At 39.5% G+C, this 27493-nt stretch overlaps 1 protein-coding gene across 1 annotated transcript in view; it reads right to left on the bottom strand.

Annotated features, from left to right (window-relative positions):
• The window catches only part of LOC307227912 (ATP-binding cassette sub-family C member 12-like), a gene marked incomplete at its 5' end in the record, with an annotated part of 46436 nt that extends 28483 nt beyond the window's left edge, over positions 1-17953 (bottom strand). The window contains 14 exons of the mRNA XM_079997352.1: positions 687-756; positions 1462-1596; positions 3028-3231; positions 6385-6457; positions 8198-8322; positions 8450-8521; positions 8619-8840; positions 8961-9068; positions 10429-10577; positions 11793-11843; positions 13112-13259; positions 15345-15518; positions 17135-17371; positions 17939-17953. Coding sequence (XP_079853478.1) covers positions 687-756; positions 1462-1596; positions 3028-3231; positions 6385-6457; positions 8198-8322; positions 8450-8521; positions 8619-8840; positions 8961-9068; positions 10429-10577; positions 11793-11843; positions 13112-13259; positions 15345-15518; positions 17135-17371; positions 17939-17953 — 1783 coding nt within the window. The remainder of the gene's footprint in view (positions 1-686; positions 757-1461; positions 1597-3027; positions 3232-6384; positions 6458-8197; positions 8323-8449; positions 8522-8618; positions 8841-8960; positions 9069-10428; positions 10578-11792; positions 11844-13111; positions 13260-15344; positions 15519-17134; positions 17372-17938) is intronic.
• Positions 17954-27493: the final 9540 nt, after the last annotated feature.

Below are 27493 nucleotides of genomic sequence, written 5' to 3'. Positions count from 1 at the left end.
ATATTAATGATATGAATACATGGGTATTTTTTTCTGCATCAATTATTATTTTAATTACTAATATTGATGTATTTTAATATTTGTACTATATTACAGTATATATAGTCTTCATATATTTTAAATTTGTACAGTATAGTTTTCATATAATTATATTTTGTAAACTATGACCTGGCAAAAGAAAATACAATACATCCTCCGACAGAACTAGCGGCCTCAGGAGGGAGGTGATGCTTTAACCCCACTGGCTCACAGAACAGGATGGAGGTCATGAACTAGTGGCCTCAGGAGGGAGGTGATGCTTTAACCCCACTGGCTCACAGAACAGGATGGAGGTCATGAACTAGTGGCATCAGAAGAGATCTTCGCTGGAGCCTTTGTGTACTTAGCTAAGCAACCAGCCCATCCACCCATGCAGATTTGGTTTTACCTCACAGATTAGTCAGGAATGGACATGACTAGACCAACCTTCAAAGACTTTGTTATTTATGTATGTTGATATGAGGTTTTTATTGAACTGTGCTATTACTTAGCACTACCTAGCAGTATTTATTGTTACACTAATGTCTCTGTCGCAATGTAGCTTGAATGTTATTCTCCCTTGTAAGTCGCTTTGGATAAAAGCGTCTGCTAAATGACTAAATGTAAAAAATGTAAATTGAGCTCTCAAACAAAACATTCTGGCTCACCTTGGTTCATCGCACCATAGTCTGTGCTGTATTTTTTCTCTGACACCCTTCTGGTCCGCTTCTTCTCTTTCTGAGCATGGAAACAAGATAAAGAAGCCTTTTTATCTAGGCCATCTAGGTCGCCATTTAGCCCTAAGATCTCACCCAACATGTGCATTGAACGATACATTCCGTGCTAACTAACTATACATCCACTCCCTCTAGTGGTACAGGGTTGCCATGACAACATTGGCTCTATATGGACATGGAATGGGGGTTTCTTTACACCGTAGGCATCCCTATTTGCACTTTCTATGTGACTCCTTTTTGGTCAAAAGAGCTGGTTTCACTCTATCTATTCCACCAGTTATGGTAGCCATCATTGGTAAAGGCTGCCACCTGTACTCTCTTATTCATGTGGATAAGAAATGATTGCAATGGGTCGGGAGGTAGCTAGAAGTTATGCTGCGTTTCATTAGAAATCAGAAATCATCAAGTCCAAGTTGGTAGTCCCCCATCTGCGCTAAATGTGTACATTGCTTCTGTTTGAGACAATATATAATATTTGTGTTTGTTTGGCAAGCTCGTCAATTTAACAAGTTTAACATGTGTTAACATAACATAAAACCTACGGACTACTTCAAATTGACATCGGACGTATTTCAAACTCTGTGACTGGGCTGATGAGCGCTGATTTAAAAATAAAATCTCTCAGATTATAGAAGGAGCAGCACTGGTTTTTAATATATGGTATTTGTGATGCTAAAGTGGCAAAGGAGTGTGGCAGCTCTCTTACATCGTCCTTTTCCATCTGGTAGTTGGTGATGAGCTGAGCATAGTGTCCATCAGCTCTCATCAGCTCCTTATGACTCCCCACCTCCAGAATCTCCCCTCCTTCTAGAAGCAGCACCTTGTCACAGGACTCTAGATACTGACCAACACAGGGAGGGGTGGTCAGATTAGGAGAACAGAATTATTTTGGCCAGCTTGACTATCTTTTACTAAAGGAGTAATTCAGTTTTTTGTTTCTTACCCAGATTCAGACAAGAAGGCTAATACCAATTTCCTCCTTGTGTGCTCAGAACCGAGATATAGACACATACAAATCCGTTGAGATTTCAAACTATGTGACGATGAACCCTCAGAATCTTGAAATTCCAGAGGAACTGGTTGATGGCATGAATAAACTAATGTGTTTACTTGTTGTTGTTTTTTTACATATACTGTACAGTATACATATACTGTATATATTTTATAGCGGTGAAAGGTGAAAAAAATCCATATCAAATATCAAGGCAATAGATGCCTTGATGATAACCCAAGTGTGTTCAGGATGGTTAGATCAGATGGTCAGAACATGTCAGACTGTCATGTTAACCTTCCCGTTATCTTAAATTGAAAGAGGGTGCTTTTAACCTCAGAAAAACACAAAGACTAAATAAAAGGGGCATGGTCACTTCATGGTAAGAAATTTGCAACGCCTCCATTTCTTTTCATATAATATGAACCTGTATCCGTACAAAATGTGATGCTTTTATCGCAAAAGGGCCAATTGTTCTTAATTAATTTTTTTTAACATTATTTGTTTTCCCTCCAGTTTTTGAAGCTAAACATAACTAACACAGCAAGACAATTCATTCACAATTCAAATTTAAACACAATGAGAAGGGTAGCAATCATTATTAGTGCCATACAAAAGCGTATGAGCCACACAGACAAAACATCGGTCTCCTCCATTTTTATTTAAAATGGAGGATGCAGTCTGATCCGTCCCAGACAATTTTGAATTTAGATTTGGATACACAACATTAACGGAAGAATTGTGTACATGTAAGGGCATACATTTCTTAGTAGATAAACCGAGCCAGCGGTATAACTTCCTTTATTCAATCCGTTCAACTCTCCCATAGTAATAAAATACTAATTCCTTTCCCTGTGACTCAGTATGTTTACATGCATACAATATTCAGAATTAGATGATATTTTGAATATGATGCATGATTTGGGCTCCTTCGTACAAACCATGTTTGGTTGATTCGTCAGTCGGACAATGCAATCCAAAGAATTTTTCAGCTCTTTCATTTGGGTGAGCATGACTGCGTTTCATCATAACAACTTCAACGCGCAATGTACAGAACTGTCTTTATGGGTTAAATGAGCAGAGTAACCATTAAGGTGTATACATGGCTGAATCAATCAAATAATCTATCTCTGTCAATGAGAATATGTTCAGCGCTTTATTAAGATCAGATGTTACAAATACAGCATTTACATGACAGTTGTAATATTCAAAATATCACCTTATTCTGAATAAAATCAGAACTTTAGTGTTTGATTTGGTTTTGGTTCAGTTCAGTCCTACCTGCAGCTGGTGAGTGACCAGGATGATGGACTTCCCCTGCAACTCCTTTTTGATGCCTTGCTCAAACATCTGTTTCCCCACGTGAGAGTCTACAGCAGACAGAGGATCATCCAGCAGGAAAATGTCCTTATCAGAGTAGACGGCTCTGGCCATGCTGATTCTCTGCTTCTGCCCCCCTGACAGATTAAGACCTCGCTCTCCTATCTGCAAAGAACACAGAAGGAGACTTCCTGTTTAGGGCACCAGCCAGGCTCTGATACATCGCAGAATCACCAACCTACCAGCTCTGTGGCAATATTAGGTTTGCCAGCCAACTAGATGTTCAATGATCTATACCGGAAGCATTTAATCTTATATCTGATATAACAATTTTACACTATTTAATAAACTGGACTACAGGCTACAGTCTTACCACTCAGTGAGGAAGACTGGAATTCTGTAACTGAGAAACATTCTTTAACCGTCACAACAGGCAATATTAGATACCTTGATATTGATATCTCCACCAATCAGTCACATTGGTTTACTCTTTTACTTTACTCTGTCACTATAACCCAATTTAAGAAGACTTTACCCACTAGAACAAACTACCCATCTCAATAATTGGCAGGATAGCAGCATTAAAAATTAAAATACTACCAAAAATAAACAAAGTTTTCTCAATTTAACCAACAGCAAACTGGTTCAGTACTCTGGATTCTATAATTAATAGATTAAGTCTCCAATTTGACACAACCCGGATTTTCAGGTTAAAACTTCAACCATTAATCTTAATTTTTATTATTCCCAACACTAACGCAGAGATATGATATTGGTAGTCACTGCTGCAATACCTTTAACTTCAGCAGTCTCTAAAAGTGACAATAAATTTAATTTACAACACCCTCGACCACCTTCGATGATTGAACACCTTACACATAGCCAATTTTTTAAATCCCTTTTTCTAGAATATACAAATTCTGTGTATATAAGACCTTGCTGTTATCATTGATATCACCTTCTGATAGCATATTTGTGAAAACACATTTCTATGACCCGAAATTCCAAAATGCTTCTTTTCCGGTACAGAGTTTTACAAGGAGCACATATTACCCCACAGAAAATGTTCAAATGGGATTACTGGTCAAAGTCCCTTATGTAGTGTTGATTAAGGCTGTGAAGAAACCTGCATTAATGCAATGCCATGGTTGCGGGACATCACCATGGTATTACCATCATCACCGCAAATTTGATATATATATATAATTTTTTTTTTATTATATATATTTTTTTGTTTAACATTTTTCTTACAGGAAGATATGAAGTATAGACACTAAAATCATTGCTAAATTATCATCATTGACTGTCTTCCATGCTATATTCAAGGACTTCTGAAGAAACTGCAGTTGCTCCGTCACCTCGTCATTTCAGCTTTGCGTGCCGCGCAATGGGGAGGGACAGTCTATTAAACATTATGGTGGATATCGTTTGTGTGTGTCCAGTTATTTAGAGTTATTTCTAGGGCTGCGCCTGACTCACAAATGTGTCAGTCCAATCAGATTTGGCTGTCAATTCGAATTGAAACGTGGCACGGCTCTCCGCAATTGGGGCGCAGAGAAAGCTGTGTTTGTGTCTGTGTCCAGACGTGGACAATTCACACTGTGGTGTGGGGATGGTGTGGTTTAAGCAGCCACACCTGACCTGGGTCTCCGTAATTAGGGCCCAGGATCAGAGTGGCTGCATACCTGTTGCTCACTGGTTTGTCTTACGAGTAACAGGTAAAACCCTCATCCCCACACACACTCAGGAGAAGAGCACTTGTCATGACACATGTCTATCTGCTCCTGGGCTTATTCCAACCAGCCCACTCTCTACAATAACCTGTGTTTGAAACCCCGTCTTCTGTGTCTCTGTGCCGGAGGTCCCTGAAAATACCATCTAGGTGGCGTGTGGTAGGCGAAACCGCCACACATATGTATAAAAATATATTTATGATTAACATTATTTACAATTCTGCAATGAAATATTATCCCTGTACATTTTTGTAAGCTTTTATCTCTTTTATCCTGCAAACACCATATAAAGTCAGAACACGCAACAAGTGTATCAGCTTGTATTAGTAATTCTGCGTGTCACCAGGACTCGGAAAACTCGAGTCACCGTGTCATAATGTGAATCACTGCTGTGTTCATTGGAAACTCAGAAAATTTTACTAATTTTAGATGTAATGCTGATATAAAGAGGTATGTATTTGACTCCAACTTAAAGAGTGACAGCACGGACTGATGCTATGTTCCATGGGAATTCAAAAATGTGTTGTTGGTGTCGATAATGGACCCTGTGTAATACTGCCTGCAGCTATATTTATTGTTATTATTATTATTATTATTATTAGTAGTAGTAGTAGTAGTAGTAGTAGTAGAAGTAGTAGTAGTACTAGTATTATTCATAATAATAATAATAATAATAATCATAATAAATTGTGATTATTATCGCTTATGTTTGGCCATCTTAATATAGTCTTTTATGTTGACACTTCCACCATGCATGAATGACCTTTTTTTTTATTGGGTTGGCTATGAGCACATTACACGACTTTCAAAGTCGTCATATTGCTGCACTGTTCACAGTACACAACGTTCTGTCTTGTGATCGGGAATCTAGCAGTCTTGTGGTTTGCACACTACATGACTGATTGGTGATGGGGGGTCAGACATTAGAAGAAAGGGAGGAATCCCTTTCTAGTCTGTCAGGTCTCCAAACTACGTTTTCTCACGAAAACACAGCCAAGAATTTATGCCGGAAATGACACAATACCATTTTTTTATTTGATTCCTTATCACTGTAAAAAAAAGAATAAAATCGAAATTTAGGAAATGTATGGGGCGTTCTAATAATTCATCCGCTCCGACTCAATAAACTAAACTCATTAAAATATCAATATTTTATATGAATATGTCCACTTGAGAGCTCCACCGACCAGATTTTACATCCATGAATTCTGCCCTGCTAAATTCCACACTGCTGAACACTGCTGCCGCACTGTTGGCTCTTTTCCTCAGTGCCACTCTGGAACCAGTTTTACAGTTATATATTCCAGTTAACGCGAACAACTCCAGTTAGGCACCGGCATTGAACCGGCCCTTGAAAAGCCTTGGTGAAAAAAGGGTTATCAGTAAAGTCATTTTTGTTTCCGGGTTACTTTCTGTCCAACTAATTGACCCTGTCAAATTTCCATTTAATAGCTTCTTTATGTTATTTAACCGTCAGGTTTAGAATCTATTGAAGGATATTGCTGACATGTGCATTACAACATTGTCTGGTCCAAGGTGACTCTCACTACACATTTTGGAAAAAAAGGTCAGCATTGATTCCTACCTCAGTTTGGTCTCCACAGGGAAAGTTCTCCAGGTCAGCTCTGAGGCAGCAGGCATTAATGACTCTGTCATACCTGACAGGGAAAAGCCATTAACAGCCAACTTATTCATACACATCTATTTCCAACTCCCTGTCTAGTTTTAAAATATAATTATGAAAGTTCCTCTGGGATTAATAAAGTTTTACATTCTCTTATTTTATGATAACAAACAAGCGCATCAAATAGAGAGGCTACCAACAGTTACTGTTAACTTAGTAAACCAACATTCCAGCCGCAGTGTCGTTTAGTGCGCGCTCCTTAAATGACCTCATTGCGGCGCTCGCGACAGTGCCACATGGCAATTTTGCGCGAGGATGCGCACCTCCCAATTTTTGGAATCTTTGGTGTGCTTCAGATAATTCATGATGGACGCACTACGATGGAAGGTTGTGCAAGGAGGTCCACAGGTACAATCTGTACGATCCATCCAAGCGTGACGACAGAAATAACCATATGTGTGGAATTTATGGAAGGAGATAGCACTGTCTCTGTCCAAAGATTTGGACTATTTTAATACCTCGGGACTTCTTCGTAATTTTTACACCAACAATTAGCACAAACAACTATATTTTTATATTGAAAAAAAAACTGCACCTATTACATTAAATATACATCCATTTAATATTTTCTATTTTAATTTGGCAACGTGCAAATATGTTTATGCTCTCTGGTAGTGCGCACACCATCAGCCGCGTGACTCGCTTGCAGTGACTATAACAGAGCTATAGACTAACTATAGCCACCATTGTAATGATTGGCCTCAGGGAACATGTAACAGTAAAATCAACAAATTCAGTTCAGAAATCTAGTGGAGTAAAAGTGAAAGATGCTAGAAATATAATAAAACTCACATAAAATACAAATAACAAAAAAAATGTAAACACACAACATTCTCCTTATTTGTTACTTTACACCCCTGCCAAGAGTCATGTCAACCAAGACAGCCCAGTATCCTGGGCTTTTTTTTAGCATTTAAGTTTGGTTCTCATGCACAGCCAGGTGGGTGCCTTGACACAGGGCCTTGGAGCTTTGTCAACACCTCGATGACTTCTGCCAGAAATAGGTTCCAACCCCTGAGAAGCCCATAGCCCTGCCTCCTGTATGGACAGTATCTCCCTCTTGGCCTCTCAAATCTCATTATTTATTCATGTTTCGTAAAAAAAAAAAGGTTTGCTTTGAGTAAAGTGCTCCCTGGACAATGTGGCTTCTGCCAAATCTTGAGGCGGAGCAAGATTTTCCATTTAGCAGTAAAACCTTAGAAACAATCATAAATCACCCTTAATTATACATCTGGATACCTTGGCTTAAAGGATAGATTTAACATTTTCAACCCAGGCCTTGTTCATAGCACAACCACGCTCAGTGCTTTACTTTTGAAAATGCTCTTTCAATGTATTTAATTAAAGACCTGTCATTTTTAATAAAGCCTGGTTTAAAAAAATAGCAAATCTATCCTTTGAGGTATTATGACCACCAGTAGCATTCTTAAATAAAGACAATTCCTTTATTGTAATCAAAGAGTTTGCAAATCAAAAGGATTGGCAAACTTGCCAAGGCATGGTCATGATAGTCACTAGCTTCCCTATGCACACATGGTCAGAGGTGTGCAAACAGTTAGAAGCATTGGTAGGTACAAACACATTTCAATAAATTCCTTGCTTTGGTAAGAAATGGTTGTTTGCAGGATATACACATGGTTGTGCTGTCTGTGCATCATTCATTGAAACTAGCTGTATTGTTTTGTGTCTTTTCTCGGTTAATAATGACTTATACCTATCTTGCTTGAAAGGTTCTCCCATCAGAATGTTGTCCTGGACTGTTCCATGGAAAATCCAGGCCTGCTGAGAAACGTAGGCAAATGATCCATCGGCTGTGATGGAGCCCTGCTGAAGGTGCAACTAGGATAGAAAACCATCAGACAATTATCAGAGACCAGCTTTTTACCAACTTTTATAGTATATCAAAGATTTTTATGAAATAAATGTAATGCAGTCCTATTTTGGAAGGTTTTACAACCCAACCTACTTGTTCTAGGATGCTGGATATCAAAGAAGACTTCCCACTGCCTACGTGCCCACAGACTCCAAGCAGTTTGCCCTTCACAAAATAACACACAGGGATCTTTAGTTCACCTTCAGGCCAGCCTACTTAACCTCACTTATTCTTAGCAATAGGAAACCCCTCCACAGAAAACCTTTGGTAAGGTGAGGGAGATGTTTCTCAGGGTGGGCCGAACATTAATCTTTCCATTTTGGGACAGCGGGTCCATCTGGCTGCTTGACTCCTTGGCTGAGTTGGTTATGGTTGGCTGGCTGTCGTTGGCCCAAGACAGAGTGGCGTTGTCCATCACTATGGCTGAGTTGCTCCCTGATTTCCGGATGAGGTACAACTCTGGAACCTGAAGCACCATCAGTGTCTGAAACAATGACAGTCTTTATTTAAGCTGGAAAAATGAAAGGGTTTGAATCAAAAGAGAATGGACAACTTTAAATTCAAGGTTTATACTAACCCAACCTTAAAGTTGTGAAAGAATTACCTGAAGTCGTTTCAGAGAGACTGCAGCCTCAGCTACATTCTTGATACCGTAGGGCAGCAAACCTAGAATTATGACCATGGCGCCAATGATGGCAGTAATAGTAAAGGCCTGGGGAAATACACAGGAAATAGGACATGATCTTTCATCATCCGGTATCATGGCACAAACAATTTGACCCCATTTCATTAACCATCCGGTGAATCCAAATTACATCTGTGTTCCGATCTGGATTCTCTTTTATCAATGTTTCAAAGAAAAGGTACTTAAGATTTTTTTTTACAATTTGAATAATGCACTCTGAAATGCATATACTTTACATTTGATAATGTTTTGACACAGAAATCACTGCTGAAATACATATTGGTACTCCACTGGTGGCTATCTGGCTCTCCTCCGACTGTGTAATGACCCATTACGGAGAGAGAATGGTTGGAGAAATGATAATCCCAAGTGATATAAATCTGATCAAATCTGATCACTCTAATGGGGAGTGAGAAGACACTCTCAGGCTCCACAGAACCATCAATACCGGCCCCTCTCCCCTCCACTCTGAGAACGGGGTATGTCACTGATTGCTGATTACTAAAAGAAAAAGGTGTTCTAGTGTTAATAATGATCGGTAAGTAACCTTGTAATAAGCAGGACAATGTAGAGTCAGCCAGTCATTATCGCAAAATAACCCCTGACGGAGTGATCAGCACCCCAACACAAAGCAGGGGGGTTTTGTATCTTTCGATATACCTTACATTGTAACTTAAATATTTATTTAAAAATATTATAAATTATAACAAAATGCAACAAAATCTCCCTATATATCCTCGAGGAGATGTCACTTTTATGTCCAAAATGTAATAACAACTAAATAAAAAAAGTGGAAATTGAATTAAGACATTTTTGAGAATCAGAGATGCAAATGTTGGTAACAGATGTCAACAGATTTCGTTTGGAAGTCTATCTAATTAAGCCAAATTAACACTAATTCAAGTTATTATCACAAATCATTACATGGAAAATTAGTTTGTCATTCAGAGACGGTAAACTCTTGAAAATAAATCTCAAAAACAAAAGCCATACACTATATATACAATGTATATATAGTATATGTATATATATATATATAGTATATATATATACTATATAGTATATATAGTATATTCTTCATTCACAATGCTAGACTTGCTGATGTTGCTGAATTTACAATGGAATATGTGCATTGTAGGCAAGGAAAGGGATGTTGCAAAGGCGCTTGTTCAATTTCTTACAATTATTTTTCTGTTGTTTTATTGACAACCACTGTGCCTCCATATGTTTTTAGCCCTATCTATAGATCAATTTCTGCTTCTTTAGTGAGGGCTCAAGGCTCTTCAAATGGCCCCATAAATTGCATCTTGATGCAAGTTGACAACAGCCATCCATTCAATTATGCATATTTGTGTTGTGTTGTATGTGTGTTTTACAGGTTGCTCACTTCAGTGGTTTTCAGCGGAAGGCCCAATGAGGTATGACCTATGAAGGTCAATGTACTAGCCATGGGGGTAAAGAAGAACGTGGTGGAACTCATGAAGCTCTGGGCATAGCCTGCCTTCTCCAACACCACCTTCTCATTGTTCCTGAAATCTAAAGGACAGAAGACCACACGTATTGTGTTCATTGTTAATGCTGAATCGGTTTCTAGGGAGCTTTGTCTTTCAGTAACAAATGACTGGAATTTAAAGTAATGAATATATGCACATTTCTCAAAAAAACCTCAAAGAATCCAAGTTGATTCAAATTTAAAGGGATACCCCAGTTTTTGTTGTTATTTGCTCTTTGCCTATCTTGTGATGAACCAAGATAGTGAGGTGCTGCATGCTTACTGTATGAGCAGAATGCAAGGCTCATATCTTAGTTGTTTTAAAGGCACTGAAATTTGGAACCATCCGTCTGTTGGGCACAGTGATTGTAAGCTGTGCGCCACCTTTGAAAGTCAACACACTGGTGTTGCAGGATTGCTAGCTCAGTCAGCTGGATTGTATTGTTCTGATGTGGTTGTTTCAGGTGGATACACTGCACATTAGCCAATTACAACTGAGGCAGGGTGTGTCTCATCAATCAGTGCAGACTATACACCAATCAGACACAACATTAAAACCACTGACAGATGAAGTGAATAACATTGCTCATCTCACTTCAATGGCACCTGTCAAGGGGAGGGATATATGAAGCAAGTGAATAGTCAGTTCTTGAAATTGATGTGTTGGAAGCAGGAAAAATGGGCAACCATAATGTAATGGCCAGACGTCTTGGTCAGAGCATCTACAAAATGGAAGGTATTGTGGGGTGTTCCAAGTGTGCAGTGGTTAGTACCTCACAAAAGTGGTCCAAGGAAGGACAACCGGTTAACTGGCGACAGGGTCATGGTCGCCCAAGACTCATTGATCTGTATTGGGAGTGAAGGCTCGCCCGTCTGGTTTGATCCCACGGAAGAGCTATTGTGGCACAAATTTCTGAAAAAGTTCATGCTGGCTATGAAAGAAAGGTGTAAGAACACACAGTGCATCTCTGCTGCGTATGGGGCTGCGTATCTGCAGACCGGTCAGAGTGCACATGATGACCCCAGTCCACTGCCAAAAGTGCCTACAATGGTCAGAACTGGACCATGGAGCAATGGAAAAGGTGGCTTGGTCTGATGAATCACGTATTCTTCTACATCATGTGGATGGCCAGGGTTAGGGTCTAATCCGATCGAGTACTTGTGGGATGTGCTGGAACAACAAGCCTGATCCATAGGGGCCCTATCTTGCAAATTACAGGACTTAAAGAATCTGCTGTTAATGTCTTGGGGCCAGATACCACAGGACACCTTGAGAGCTCTTCTGGAGTACATTCCTCGACGGGTCAGAGCTGTTTTGACACAAGGGGGACATACTGTACACAATATTAGTGGTTATTAGTGGTGTTTTTAGTGTCGTGGCTCATCGGTGTATATAGACCAGTCATAGGACCCTAAAATATAACTGTGCTGTTTCCTGACCTGGACATGTACTCTAATTAGGGGTTAATCCAATGGTGAATTGTGGTATCACCACACCACCTCGCTGTCGTTTTGCCTTTATACTGTAATTACCCTTTTAAGTTACCTCTTGTTGTGCTCCTTGTTTTTTCCCTTGTAGTTATTTGTAGTTTGCCAGATTAGTTAACTTGTTAAACTTTAGGTAGCTTTTTAAACTTGAGGATTCTAAGGTAGCTATTGTGTTCCGTCTAGAACATATTGTGTGTAATCACCAGGTGCGTTGCATTGACATTTCACTGCATATATGTATGAAAGTATGTATATGTATGTGACGAATAAACTTCTTGAATCTTGAATCTTGAATCTTTAGTTACCCTGTAGTGTGCCTTTCATACTTGGGAACTTTCGTATGAGAGAATTGTAGACTTCAATGTGAACAGTTTTCCTTTTGGTTATTTTCCTTTTCTTGTGTTTTTGTACTTTTGTTTCATGAGGATGAAGTTATCATTGTATGTTTCATGGACAAACCAACCGTCTTTCAAGATTAACCATCTCTTGTCCGACACGGTCTTTGGAGCAGGGTGCAGTTGTACTGTGGGGGCTTCAGCTAGGGTTTCCAATCCCTCTAACCTGCATTCGGTTTTGAGTATTGCACCACATTTTCACTTTTTTTTTTACAGTGTGTGTGGACAGGCACTCTTGGATGAGTTGGGATCCCCGCCTTCAACAAGTTAACCCCCCTCCCCCGCAGTTGACCTGCCCCTCTCTTTAACATCCTCAAAAATTCCATCTTTTTTATGTATATAAACTATTCTTATGAACTAAACCTCCCTTCTTTTCCTTTGCAGTACATAACAGAAATATATTAATTAAAAGCTTGAAACCACATCTCTGTTCCTCCTGTTCCCGTTATTATTAATGCTCTGGCCAATTTCCAAGGTGACTTTGTGTAACTTAAGCATATCGATTCCTTACCCAGCTTTGTACCTGGACACCCCAAACTGCTTCAAGAGGTTTGGCATGAAGCCAAACTGTGTACTGGACACACAGGAGTGATATTGGTATTGTTGTCCATTTGTCCCTCTGTTGCAGTGCCTACATTGTCCGAATGCCCTACTAAATAAATAACACTGAGCTAGTTCTGTTAGACAACTTTCACCTGCAATGATCTTCTCAAAGGCTTCTTCCCAGGTAAACATCTTGATGAGTTTGATGAAGGACAGTACTTCGCTTGTGGTATTGATACGGCTGTCTGAGAATCGAGCAGCATTCTTTCTGAAAATGTTGGTGAATACAGCCGTACAAGCCTAAACAGAGAGTCACATCGTTAACATTAATGACAGAAGAGATGAAAAGCAATTTTACTTAATGATGAAGATATGGAGAAGTGAAGCTAGATATGATATTGTGATGTGAGGATGGTGTGGTTTGAACAGCAACACCTGTCTTGGGTCTAGGTTATTCGGCCCAGGATCAGTGTGGCTCATAAGCACAGCACAGACCTGATTAGAATGAATTCCAGAAAGGAAAGCAAAAATAGTTATGCACATAAGAATTGCGAGGATGCATTGTCTTATGTTGTGAAATGTCAAACATCACAACAACAGCTTGAATTCTTTGTCAAGCCATATCAGCAACTCTGTATAATTTGTACAACACAGTCAATACCTTACCCCCTACATAGATAGCATAGATACTTTTGTAGGGGGCATTCCTGATCAATTATTTTTAATCAGATGCAAAGCTATTAAAAATCCAGTATTCAAAAATCCTTAAATGCAAATTGTTTATGGTTACCTTAGTGAAAAGTCTATATAAAAAAATGTATGTATATGTCAAATCATTTGGGAGTCATGATAATAAAAGCTGGCGCTATGCAACTGTGTTTTTAGAGCTTTCAATTGTGATGTCAAACCAATGCCATTATGCCGATCGGAGCTCAGCAACTCCTATCAGAGCAATCTTTTCTCCAAACAAATCAAATAAAAAGTGTGTTTAAATTCTAGATGTATTAACATGTATTTAATTACTGACCCCGTTTCCTGCTGCTGCTTTACAGATATGTAAAACACTAAATGTAGCAGTTTTCAACATTCACTACCAAATTGTCCCGGTTTTAACCACAATTTAAAAAAAAAAAATAATAATAATAATAATAATTATTATTATTATTATTATTACAATAGTCCCCCACCCTCATGGAAACGCCTATGGTGCATGCATAAGAGCATACATGTGTACATGCATGAACATGCGATACACTTGGGTTTGGGGATTTGAAAATGTGGTCACCCTAAATTAAATACTACTAGCCATAAGAAAAGACACTGGTAGTCTGCCATTGTAGGTTTCTGGCTTATGCTCAATGTGTGAAACAACAATTACCATATGTAAAACCTACGTTTCAGCGGTCCACATGAATACATAGAAAACCGAGTTTTGAAAATTCTCCACCCTGGAAGGAGTTTTTCTAAAGCTTAGTTTTCAGTGACCTTAAACACCCTTTGATGAGGTCGGGAGGCCGAAACGTAGAGAAAATACTGCGTTTTTAGAAATACCAATATAGTGTAGACGAGGCCTATGTTTCTTGTACTTTCCCAGTTCTAGGCATATAAAATAAGCAGCTACCTAGACCCTTGTGACATTGGGACCAAAACAGAGGAGTTAAATCACCCACTTAAATAATTGTTTCGATATGAAAACATGACGATGATGCCCTCATAGTAAATTGATTGGCCTTATTTCTCTTATTTACTATAGACAAAATCAACATTTTAAGTAGGATCTCAAGGGTCTTTTCAGACAATCACCATATGCTTGTTTTTTGTTTTTGCTTTTAAACGGTTATTGTACTTTACTTTTGAATTTTTAAACTGAATACCCTGTTTTCTTCTATTTCTGTCATTCAATCTTAGAGTTTAAGATTTTAAAACTCCAAGTCAATAAAGCTGACTTATATTAAAGAAAAAATCCACTCTAGGCCTCTCTTACCTACTGTTGCTTGCCTTCAGAAAACAAAGGATCCAACTCTCTAGAGTCCAGCAATATACTGTAGCCCTAAACTACAGCCTGTGCCTCAGATTCCTGCTCTTCTATGGATTCTAACTGAGGGAAGTCTCTTAAATTAGCTAATTAGAAAGCTAACCCATGCATTGTAGTTCCCAACCCCATTTACATTCCCAACCCCTGTTACAAGCCTTTTGCTAAGATTGGAGAGGTAACAGTTATGGCTGGACCTGTTGAATGACTTTAGTGTTGCTTTGCTGTGGAGGTCATCTTTAAGTGTATGTCATTTTAATGGAGAAGCTAGTGAAAGATTGATAACAGATTTGAGAGTGCATTGGTGGTCAGGTGTTTAGCAACTGATGTGGGCACTGAGAGAGTCTGTAGACCTGCATGAAGAAGAGGACAAGGAAGACCAGGAGTATTATGAGAGCGGCTGGACCCAGAATGTAGATGGAGTAGATCACACAGACCAACAGCATCACAGGTGCCGTTGCTAACAAGGTGATAATGATGCAGGCCTCAAACACCCTGTGGCCATCAGTTGTGAGGACATTGATAATCTAGATGGTAAAAGAAAGAAAGAAAGAACATTAAGGTTTAACATGTATTCTTCTATTTAGTGTGATTGTGCTGCTTGTCACCAGTCCAATAGAAGACTGTGGATGCACTGGGCAGCTCCCAATGTCCAACAGTATAAGACAGTGGTTTCACTTGACTATGTTGTAGTTGTGTCTATCCAACAGAAGTCCAAGTCAAGTGTGAAGCCTATCAAATCAGAGTCAAGTCAAAGACCTAAAGTAACTCCAACTCAAAACCAAGACAAAAGCAATTCCCGAACTTGAAACTGCAGTTTGGCTAATGGACGATCGCAAAAACTGGCTCCCAAAAACCTCTGAATCAATGACATCTAAGTTTACTTCTTCTAATGGGTGTACTGGCTATAATTTATCGCTAATTATAAAGTACTTCATGCAGTGAGTGCTGCTAAAGTGGAAAAATTTATAGAATTATAGATTTAGCTAAAAAGTATATAGAAAGCAAACTATTTAACCAAATGAATCCTAGGCCTTTAAAAAAATGCCTTAAATTCAGTAATATCTCCAGAACTAAAAGGCCTAGATGCATTGTTCTGGCTTCCTTGGATGACTAGGGAAGAAGCCATGTGAAAATGCGATCGAATCGATTGGATCCATTTTACAACACTTAACTTTTCCATTTCAAACTAAAGTGAAGATCAAACAAAGCAGAATGCATATCTTCATTCTCGTCTACATTGTATTCTTAATTAGAAAGGCAAAAGCACCATTATAACATAAATAAAATTGACCACAATTTTATTTATGTAACAATCAACTATGCCAAACCCTATGACAATAAACAAAAGCTCAACAATTCTACAGAGGTTTGAGTGGAGGCTTACCCAGGGGGTCTGTACATTTTGTCATTAGGAGAGTGCAGGAGGTTTCTGCCTGTTTACAGGCATTTTCCAGCAATATACTGTTGATTTCTGTTACTGGAGGCTATATGCACACAATATAAGCATTAGCCAATACATTTCATTTCATTCATTTCATAAATTACATTGTGCATATATACGTATGCACCATGTTAAATAATTGACAACTAACCTGCATATACATTCACCCCAAATGGAATATTTTAAGCGTAAAAATATAAGTATTTCAATTGGATGCTTAACTTCCCCCTCCTAGTGCTTAGGGTTAGGGTTAGGGTTACGGTTAGGGTTTGGGTTAAGGTTTTTTTTTCACATGTGACCGAAAATGATGATTTTCCCAACTTGTCTGTTTCTGTATGAGCGCGAATCCGAAGTAATCACAAACGTTTGCTTTCCAATAATAGCACTCTTTAAACACATGTCATTGTTGCCAGATAATTTAAAAATTGTGCAGGTGTGGGCACTTATTATTAATCTTTTTTTTTCTTTTTAAGCTGCTCTCCATTTATGATAGTCTAAATAAAAAAATATTGAGTTTGGCTAAATGTCAGTTTGGACTCAACTGGATTTTAAGCAATATTGTGAATCCCCCCCGTGTGAAGCAGAGTCAACACACTGAAAAGCCACAAGAGTCCCTGAAAATTGAGAACGCATTCTGGGCTTGAGGACATACAACTCAATCCTGGGTGACAAGGCAGGTAAGTAAATGTATATTCATACCTCTCCTAAAGAGATGGCACTGTTTCCACGGAGCATCAGGATCTTCTTGAAGACCATCATGCTCAATGCTCCCTTCACCCTGATGGCTGCCCGCATCGTCAAAGCAGTCATAAAGGACATGGAGTACACCTTCAAGATTTCTGTGATGAAAAGGGCTATACAGAGACCCACGGCATGGCCCACACTGAGGATCTCTGGATGCTCCAGATACTTCATGACCTCAAAGAACACAATGGCCTGTGTGAGCAAAGGAGAGACACATAATTTAATACATAATTATACAGTGGTACTTTGACTAACGAGTTTAATTCGTTCCGTGACAGAGCTCGTAATTCAATCTGCTCGTAAAGCGAATTAATTTTCCCCATTGAAATAAATTGAAATGCCATTCATCCGTTCCAGCCCCCAAAAAAACACCCCAATTTCTTTTTGTTATGTGTTTTAAAAAAATAAAAATGTATTTATAAATAACAAATATTGTATATAAACATAATAAAACACAATAAAAGAGAATGTGTAGATCATTTTTGGCTTCTCGCAGATGTTACCCTCCGTCACGCTGCGAGCTGCTTCTCCGTCAACCACACCAACATCTTTTCATGGACAGCGGTCCGCAGCTTAGACATTATTTTAACGCCCTTGGCTGGCGTAATATTTATCGCCTCCTTCTGCTTCAGTATGGTACATATCGTAGAAGTACTACGCTCCATTCGATTCCATCACACGCACACCTCGCTCATGTTTTTGTATTATTTTGCGCTTTAAGTCAATGGACATCATCCGCTTCTTCTTCTCAGCACTTACTTTTTTCGTACCCATGGTTCTAAAAGAAAATATTGGCAAAATAACTGCACAAAAAGCACAAAACACGGGCACAAAACACAAAAGCGATGCTTCCACGCTCAGGTAACCACGTGAAGTGAAGGGGTGAGACGCGGGATGCTGGCCGGATTCGCTCGCCACTCCGACTACCTGAAGCTTGCTCCTCGTAACTCACATTTTTGCTCGCAAATCAATACAAAAAATCGACAGAACGACGGCTCGTAACTCGAAAAACTAGTATGTTGCGCTCGTAACTCAAGGTACCACTGTATGAACAAAGTAAGGGCCACAATGAGGGTAAAAGGCACATTTTGTTCACAATATACAGTAAGTTTAACATTAGCTTGGACCAGAGATGTCTGCAAGTCAAATGAATGTGAAAGTCTGAGTCAGACGTCTTTGGTCACAGGTCCAAGTCAAGTCTTGAGATTTTGCTATCGCAGCAATATTCAATAAGTTGAAGTTTGAAAATGTAAATTATGTATAGGTGGCTATGGCACTATAAGTTTTACAGTCTTTAACCACCTTGCAGTAGCCAATCATCAAGACCATATACATCAAGCCCTATGACCATGAGGCATCTATCTGAACTATATAATATCTGGTTCAGATGCGCTTTGTTAAATATGCCTGCATTGCCAGACAGCTCAGAGTGACAAAGATTTGTGACAGTCATCACAACTCTAACCTTGCACAAGTCATTCGGGTCATGAAAATGTGTGTCCCTTAATTAATTCATATGTGCAAGAGTAGAGTTGGAACTAAAAGTTGCAGGACAGGGGGTAATTGAGGACTGGGTTGAGAAATCATATATCCACCATATCCAATCGCTTTTGAATTCACTCTGACTGTCAACATAAGTTTTTAAGTTATGATGTAACGATTAGTCTTCAACCCTGTGAATGACTAATGTCAACCTGTTCACAAGCAAGGGCATTTGCACCTGTATATTGGGCCAAGTACGACAATATTCCAAACACATGCACCGCCCTGTAAAGCCCTCTCCTGGACATTAGCCGATATCAAATAACACTCAAGCAGTTTGGCAGAGTTATAACTTATTAAATAATTGTTTTTGGTGAGTTAGCACATGCTTGTTACATCCATATCACATCATACATTTTCACCACTATATTTAAGCCTTGTTTTGATTTATCCTGATTGGTAACCCTTTCTCCAAAAAAATATATACGGTGTATATGATAAGCACATGTTTAAAAAAAATTTATCTGAGTAATTGCAATAAATTTACAAAATAATGAATAAATTCAATATTCAAGAGGTTTATTTGTCACATACATATACTTACTTCCATACATATATGTAGTGAAATGTCTTAGCAACGCACCCGGAGATTATGCATAATAGTTACTAAACCGAACATAATAGCTAACCTAATTTCTACATAGCTAACTCACTGAAACTAATTGATTCCTAAACTGTTACGCAGTTAGTGAATAGAATAATTTAAATAAAATAAAATAAAAATAAAATAGACTCAAAGTGGGGGTACAAAATTGAAGGGACTAGAGTTATGTATATGGGATAGGCTATTTGTATATACAGATTAACTGATTACTAAAATACTTGCTTGTTGCAGTCTATATATATATATATATATATATATATGTATATATATATATATATATATATATAATTCTTTCAGCAAAAATGGCAACTTACTGATCCAAGGAAGATGCAGATTAAGAAGACAAGGCCAGCTAAGGTGGACAGCAGAAACTTGGTCCGTTGGAAGTTAAAAATCAATTTGGCCAGAGAGAGCCTCTCCATCCCCACCTTTTCAACTTCATCTTCAAACATCTTTGTTAGCCTTCAATACAGAATGGAGATATGTCAGATAGATGAATGTACTACAAATTGGTACAAGGCAGAGGTAAGTATTACATAGACCGGCAGGTTATGAACTTCTACAGATTATTCTATGAACCGTTATTATAACAATTTCCTTTTGGTCAAATAGCAAGGTAGGTGATAAGGTACTGGAATAAATCCAACCATTACTTTTGTTTTCTATAGAGTTCCATAGGAATAAATACAATTACTTAAGTTTATATGTTAATAAACTCTCTTCTTCCTATTTTCCCCGACTACCGAGTTGACTTTTGTGAGAAAAGGAGCATCTCACTCTATTTGGTTCCTCTCAACTCCATCTTCGGGAGACAGACAAGAAGAGCTGAGGTCCAGCTTTTTCCTGAACAGCCCCCACATGATGGGCTCCATCCAACTGTAGGTGGTGAATGAGAGAAAGCCTGACGTTGACAGAGGGTGAGTCCTGGATAAAGACACATCAGACTGATTCAGCTTTGTACAGCTAACACAATATATCAAGGATTAGTGATAGCATAAAATTAGTTTTACAAGGTAAAACTCATTTTAAGTAGGTTGCCTATTACCGATCTACAAGACTAAATTTAAAAGTTTTTTCCGACTTTCGTTGCCGTGCTCCAGACTTGTGGGAGACACGGACACCGCACCACGACGCACTGGGACTCTTAGTGGGACACGGGGATTATTTGTGTCATGTAAACGTCAGAAAATAAAATAAAATAAATACATCTACAATAAAAACACACTATTCTTTATTGGTCTTGTTTGGAGAAATGCACAGCGGATCCTATGGAAAAGATGAGCACATAAAGTAACCTGTGACAAGCTGACGTCACCTTGTGCAGAGAGTAGAAAAAAAACAATGCAAACCGAGCGTTCAGAGCGGTGAGAAGCCTGAGTGTTTTCCTCACAGGGATTACTTTTTCATTGGTTTACCTCATTATTTGACACGTTGTTGACACAACATTATATACTGTATATGACAGAAAAAAATGAAAAGCATAATAGGTCCCCTTTAATGCAACAGACCTTTGGTGAATATCTCCATGAATTTGTTTTCTTTCTGAAAAACCCGAAATGACAGTTGCCAATTTCTGTCTAAGTAACTAAGAAGAATTTGGATGATACTTACATATGTGACTCAGAGAGAGGTTTGTTGGTCTGGAGACTGTGGTGGGATTCAGATGGAGGGGGGAGGTCCTCCTTTTGGTCAGCCAACCCAGAATAATCTTCTGGACTGTGGGCCATGGACTCGCAGAGCCTGAGAGTGTCCTTTGTCTCACTCTGAATAAGAAGAAGAAAATCACATTTAAAAAAGTACATTCATGTTTCAGGTGTGTTTGCATGGGGGCTCATTTTCATTGGGAATCTCAATTACTCCCAACTAGACCAACATAACTCACAAACATATCTCACTAAAGGTCAATATCAGCCATATACTCACAGGGAAATATCCTTCATCATTCTGGCATCCGGTAGCAGGAGAGACAGCCTTCATTATTTCTTGTGTACAGGAACCTTTTCTTCAACAGACACAGCAAAAGACACTTCATTCTATTTGTGGCAAACTGATTTGTTTTTTGTCCGTTTGATAGGACACTCCAACTTTTGGATGTAACGAGAAGCATTGATGCATCTGGGCCTGTATTTATTCTTCTTCATCTTAAGTAGGGTTAGAATTAACTGATGAGTGGAGACCACAACCCAAACACACCTACTACCAATTGACATATACAAACATATATCTGTCAGATCCACCCGTCTTGCAGTTGTCTTAGCTTTCGCAACCCACCACCTCCCCAGTCTCCATCTCTCTCCTCTCTCGCTCCCTTTTTCCATCCTTTAGGAACCACCAGGGGGATCCGAAGGCATGTCAGAGGCGTGATGCCCTCGAGGCTCTTTTGCCCATCACGAGTCAAGGCTCCTGGAATTCCATCCTTGATCAAGCTCACTATCCATCCCATCCCATCCCACTCATCAACATGTCGAGCCACCAATTCACCAACATCATACCCTTCTCTTTCCTCATCCACCATCAGCATCTCGTATCTTCTATTACTTTGTATTTTGCATATTATCTTCAGTCAAATTACAACTGAATCTATCTGTTGTTGTCTGCTCTCTAACTCGTGAACTGCGGTAAAATTCTCTGAGAAAAAATTTGGGCTACCACTATTCCATGTGATTTCAGGCCTAAGAATAAAACCAACTTTTAACATACAGGACGTCATTATGATTTCCATGTGTTACTTTGTTGTCAATTGCAACCATTGTTGCCTGTTTTTCAATAAAAACAAACAAAAAAACTTTATTGAAAGTAAATAAAGTAAGTGTAGCAAGCTTCATAACTACATTTTACGTCCTACTCTGGAGTAGGAATATTTTTAGGATATTTTCAATTCCTCTGAGTGATCCTCACATGTTAGATCTTATGTCAATGTCTAACATTACGAAATTATTCATGTAAAACTGTATGTCATAAAAAGGTATGGTATAAGTCCACTGGGCATAGGCACAGGCCTTGCACGCCGAATAGCTTTTCACCGGATGGCGCAGCGCATTGCACTGCTGCCTCACAGCAAGAAGGTCCTGGGTTCGATTCCCACCTGGGGCGCTGTTGGCACTGTACTCCGGGCAGGTTATCTCCCAAATAGGAGCCTTTCTGTGTGGAGTTTGCATGTTCTCCCCATGCTCACATGGGGTTTCCTCCACCTAACGTCAGTAAGGACCCCCACCAAAAACATGCACTCATCATTGTCTGACCAGCGATGGACACTCGTCACCAGGTCCCTGGGCGTGTCCATGAATGCTGCCCACTGCTCCTGGATGTGCCCCCGGAGGAAGGACAAGCCAAGGATGGGTTAAATGCAGAGGCCTCATTTCACCGGCCCCCATCCAAAGCGTGTGTGTGTGTGCATGCATGTGTTGTAGTGTGGTGTGCTGTGTGACAATTAAAGCTGCTTCTTCTTCTTCATTGCAGATGGGTCGATGTTTTTGTAGAGAGAGGAGGAGTATTGGAAACAACAGCGATATAATTTTTTGGATAATACTGTGACGTGTGGCGGGGTCGACCAGAGAGACACACTGAAGGAGACGAGATTTTGAGAGGAGATTTTGTGTTCTTTGTATTTAAAACAGGTCTTGATCAATAAGCAAATCCAACAGCCGCTGTAATCTCTTGTACAGTACAATGTGGACTCATAAAACAAATTAAAATTGATTGGACTCTTTATAAAAACATTTCTATGTAGTTTTATCTCATGTTTCTATGGAAAAGGTGGTGTAGCCTGGCGGTGGTTAACATGGATTCAATAGGAAGCGTGCACTTGTGCCATGCCGCGCGTCTGGTGTCCTTCTACCATATATTGTCATCTGGTTTTCATTTAATCTTAAAAATATTTCCCCATACTTTTTTTTTCCTTAAATTTCCTTAATTCTGTGGTACCTTTATTTAGCATTGATGTTTTAGTTATCTGTTAAGCCAATGAACTTCACTAAAATGTTTTACTTTGTGAAAACATTCGCTCAACATTTTTGCAGATGTTTCTCATTCTAGAGCCGAAATTCCGACCAATGCTTTGGGGATCGTAATTTACAGTGGCAGAGGCACGTTTCCCCCAAACCCCCCAACATTTCTACCCTGCCACAGCGCCCACAATTTTGCACGCACATACATCAATTATACATCCACACATAGTGTGATATATAAGGGGTATATATATATATGCATATTCAGCTGCCAGTCGGGAGAGGGTTTGTGCTGGGGCATGCACGTTGATGCATTGGTGGCTACAGGGCGTCTTCGGACGGCCCCTCTTTGTCCCTTCCCCATGCCAGAGAGTCCCTGTACAGGTGCCAGTTTAGCCTACCCCACGACATCCAAGTGGCGTTTTCAGGGCCCTCTGGCACAGAGACACAGAAGAGGGGGGGTTGTAAACACCAGTTTATTGTAAATAGTTGGCCAGTTGGAATTAGCCAGGAGCAAATAGATATGTGTCATGACAGGGCTCCGACCCTGACTGTGTGTGGGGATGGGGGTTTTACCTGCTGCTCGTTAGACCAACCAATGAGCAACAGGGGCATGGGGATGGTAGCTCAGGAGGTAGAGCTGGTGGTCTAGTGATCCAAAGGTTGCTGGTTCGATCCCAGGCTCCTCCTGCTAGCATGCTGTAGTGTCCTTGAGCAAGACACTTAACCCCTAATTGCTCCTGATGGCTGCGTCCGTCAGTGTTTGAACAATTGTAAGTCGCTTTGGATAAAAGCGTCTGCTAAATGACTAAATGTAAATGTAACAGGTATGCAGCCACTCTGATCCCAATCATCTAGGTCAGTTGTGGCTGCTCAAACCATATCATCCCCACTCCACAATTGGGTTAGGGTTAATGCATTCAGGGACAGAGCCTATGCCCAGGCTGTCAGCAGAGGGAACCTAGTCGGTCCAGGCGGGAAGGGTAGACAGGGAGTGAAGCGCTGGTCTCTGAGAGTCAGGAAAAAACCAAACCGATTCAGATTGTACGTTCATTGCCGACAGATTGTCCAAACGCGTCTACACTGGACATAATGCACAACAATAACAGTCATCTAATGTGGGAACAGACTCCATACAGCCAATGTGAGCCTTTGCCAGAAATATTTAATCTAGCAATGTTCCGGATTCCACGTGGGAAAACGGCAATAGGCGCGTAGGTCCTAAAAAAGGACTACACACATCATAAATATTTCCATTTTGGGGCAAAGACAATTGTGAGTTGCAAGAGAGGTCTTATTCCTTACTGAAAGTGATTGTACACTGTCAGAAGCTTTGTAACACATTTTTATGTCCTACTTCAAGTTTTTTGTTTTACCCGTGGTCAAACTTTTAGCGTGATTCCTAGGAGTAAAGGAGCTTTATTGTTCTGATTGAGTAGCCACCATACCTTAGGTACGCCATAGGTATCTGTCACCAGTGTAGCCTGCAGAGGCCACCGACGTAGCTTACATGCACCTCTCCAGCAGTGCTTGAAGTAGGCTGGAACTCACCGGTACATAGTACCGGCACTTCAGCGTTTTACTCTTTGGTGTACTGGGACTTTTTCTTGCGTACCGGCACTTCTCACAAGCTGCCAGTACTCTGTTTTGTCATCTCAAGTGGACAAATCAAGTGGATATATTGTAAAATATATCAGATTTTATTGGCTCGGAGCACACTCTATTATTTTATTATCATGACAGATGAGTTCGAGCTCCGGCTCTGGGTTGCTGTGATGTCAATTACCATATGGACACGGACAGGGGATTGCTTTAGATCGTGGGTGTCCTTACTATTTCATACCTTTTTGGTGGAAACAACTGGTTTCACTATTCCACCAGTTCTGTTCCATTGTTGGTAAAGGCTGCTGCCCGCGCTCGCGTTAGGTGGATAAGACAACTCCAAGTTTGAATCAGGTCGAGAGGCAGCAGTAAGTGATGCTGCGTTCAATGGGATCTCATAAATCTGTCATTCAAGTTGGTGGTCTCCGTGTTAACATAACATAAAAACTACATAGGAGTTTAAAACGACAGTAGATGTATTTTAAAATTGATACAAAAGGAACGTTGTTCACCGTCTGCAGTGCACGCCACCGTGTTGCCGTGATGTCAGGCCTCTTATCTTGGTGAACTTGGGGGCGAGCGATTGGCTCTGAAATTCCAACATACATGTGAATGGCTGTTCCTTTACACTTTTCCAAGTAGAAGAACAAGCACAGATGTGAACGCAACCAAATCTGATGTTTGTACCACCATAGAAAATAGCATTAGGGAGATATCCGCTGCCATCAGAGCTGAGATTTCGTCCCTAAATCTGAATATCCAGAAGTCTATTTCCGAACTAAAAAGTGAATTGGCCGTACACGACGCCACTCTCGAGGAGCTGGAGAAATGCACTTCAAATCATTCAGACATCCTCTCTACACTTCAGACCAGAGTGAACCATTTGACAACAGAGGTAAAACAACTGGCTGAAAAATGTGAGGACCTTGAAGTGCGTTCAAGAAAGAACAATATTCGGATCTTTACCAGAAGGTGAAGAAGGATCGAGTACCAGGGATTTTATCGGACAGCTCTGTATAATGCATATAAGCATACTGTTTTCATCTTTCACAAACTATTTCTGTTTCTTTAGTTTCTGTAGGTGTGCTCCATTTCCTCCATCATTATAATTTAACAAGTTTACCAAGTAGCCTATCGTAACTTTTGCAGCGCTCCATTGACTATGATGTAGCCACATTATTAAAGACCTGTTTAAGATCTGTCATTGTAGTTGTTTTTTTTTTCAAGCTGAGCCAAGCAGTGAAAGGGAAGTGCCTTAAGGGTGAACCACACAGATAGACACCTTGGATGGGTTTCATAATGCTACTTGAAGTGTTACATTTTTGACAGTTCAGTGTTTTTGTTATATTCAAATTCAAGACAATCGACAAGTTATTTGTTCAGGAGAGATAGCGTTAGATCGTAATTTGTGTGGTAAACGATGGTTGACAGTAACAGCTCAGGGATGTAATTTGGTTACATTATTGTTTATTTGTTAATTATTCAATTATTATTTGAACACTTTCTGAAGGATATTTGTGCTGTTCTATTTCTTTGTGGGGGAGCCAGAAGAAGTGCGCTCTTTTCGTCCTATTTCATTGTTAAACCAAGATGGAAAGCTATTTTCCAAGTCTTGGCTAATAGATGAAACCCCCTTTTAGGTAAACTCTTCTGTACTCTACAGTCTAGCCATTCTGTCGTTAAATGCAGAAAAGCCTTTCGACCAAGCTGAATGGCCCTATGTGTTTGAAGTTGGACAATTGGAGTAAAACTGAGCAAATGCCTGTTCGTGTACAGAATGTTTCTATGCTACCTCCTTTTACAATATCACCAGATAGGTTTACATATTTAGAAATTCCGATTACCAAGAGCCACACCTCCGTGTTCGACGCAAATGTTACTCCATTATTGTCAACAATACTGCATACACTATTTTTGCCACAATTATTGTATTTATTTCAGAATATTCTGGTATTTCTTGCGAAATGCTTTTTTAAACAGCATTGTGGACAGACACAATTGTAGTCCCCTTTCTATGGGACAACAAAAGACAGGATTGGTAAGAAACACCTTTGAACAAATGTTATCTTTTTAATTGTTTGTATGAAATGCACCAGCCGTTTTTCTGATGTGATGGTCCCAGTCAAGTTGTTAAAAACTGTAACAACAGACGCTGAATCTGTATCAATACTGCGGTACCAGCTACACACAAAATGTATCAATGTGGGGTTTCACAAGATAAAAAAAGGACATTTTGTCCAAAGCAACTTATATTCAGTACGTTTGTCATCAACAGTAGAACCAACTGGGTATACCAGTTTTCATCAGCGACGCCTTCAACAACAAAAACTAACATTGGTTAAAGGCTATGTTTTTTTGTTTGTTTTCCTTTGTTTGTTTTGTTGTAAACACCATCCAGTTTCCAAACTCAACTTACAGTTACAGCGGTCAGGTTCCTCTGCAAGTTCCTCTGTCAATAAAAATCTAGGAGCTACATGTTTGTGTGCAAATACATATACAAACAGTATAGATAAACAGTTTGTTGTAAGCTTAGAGCAGAACAGTTAAATTTGGTAAATTTGAAGAAAAAAAATCGAATCCCCTAATCCCCCCTCTGTTACCTAAACCAGTGTGGCGAAA

The sequence above is a fragment of the Zeus faber genome (assembly GCF_960531495.2).
Source record: "Zeus faber genome assembly, chromosome: 3".
NCBI lineage: Eukaryota > Metazoa > Chordata > Actinopteri > Zeiformes > Zeidae > Zeus > Zeus faber.
Note: the sequence above shows the minus strand (reverse complement) of the source record. Positions and strands in the feature narration are given on the sequence as shown.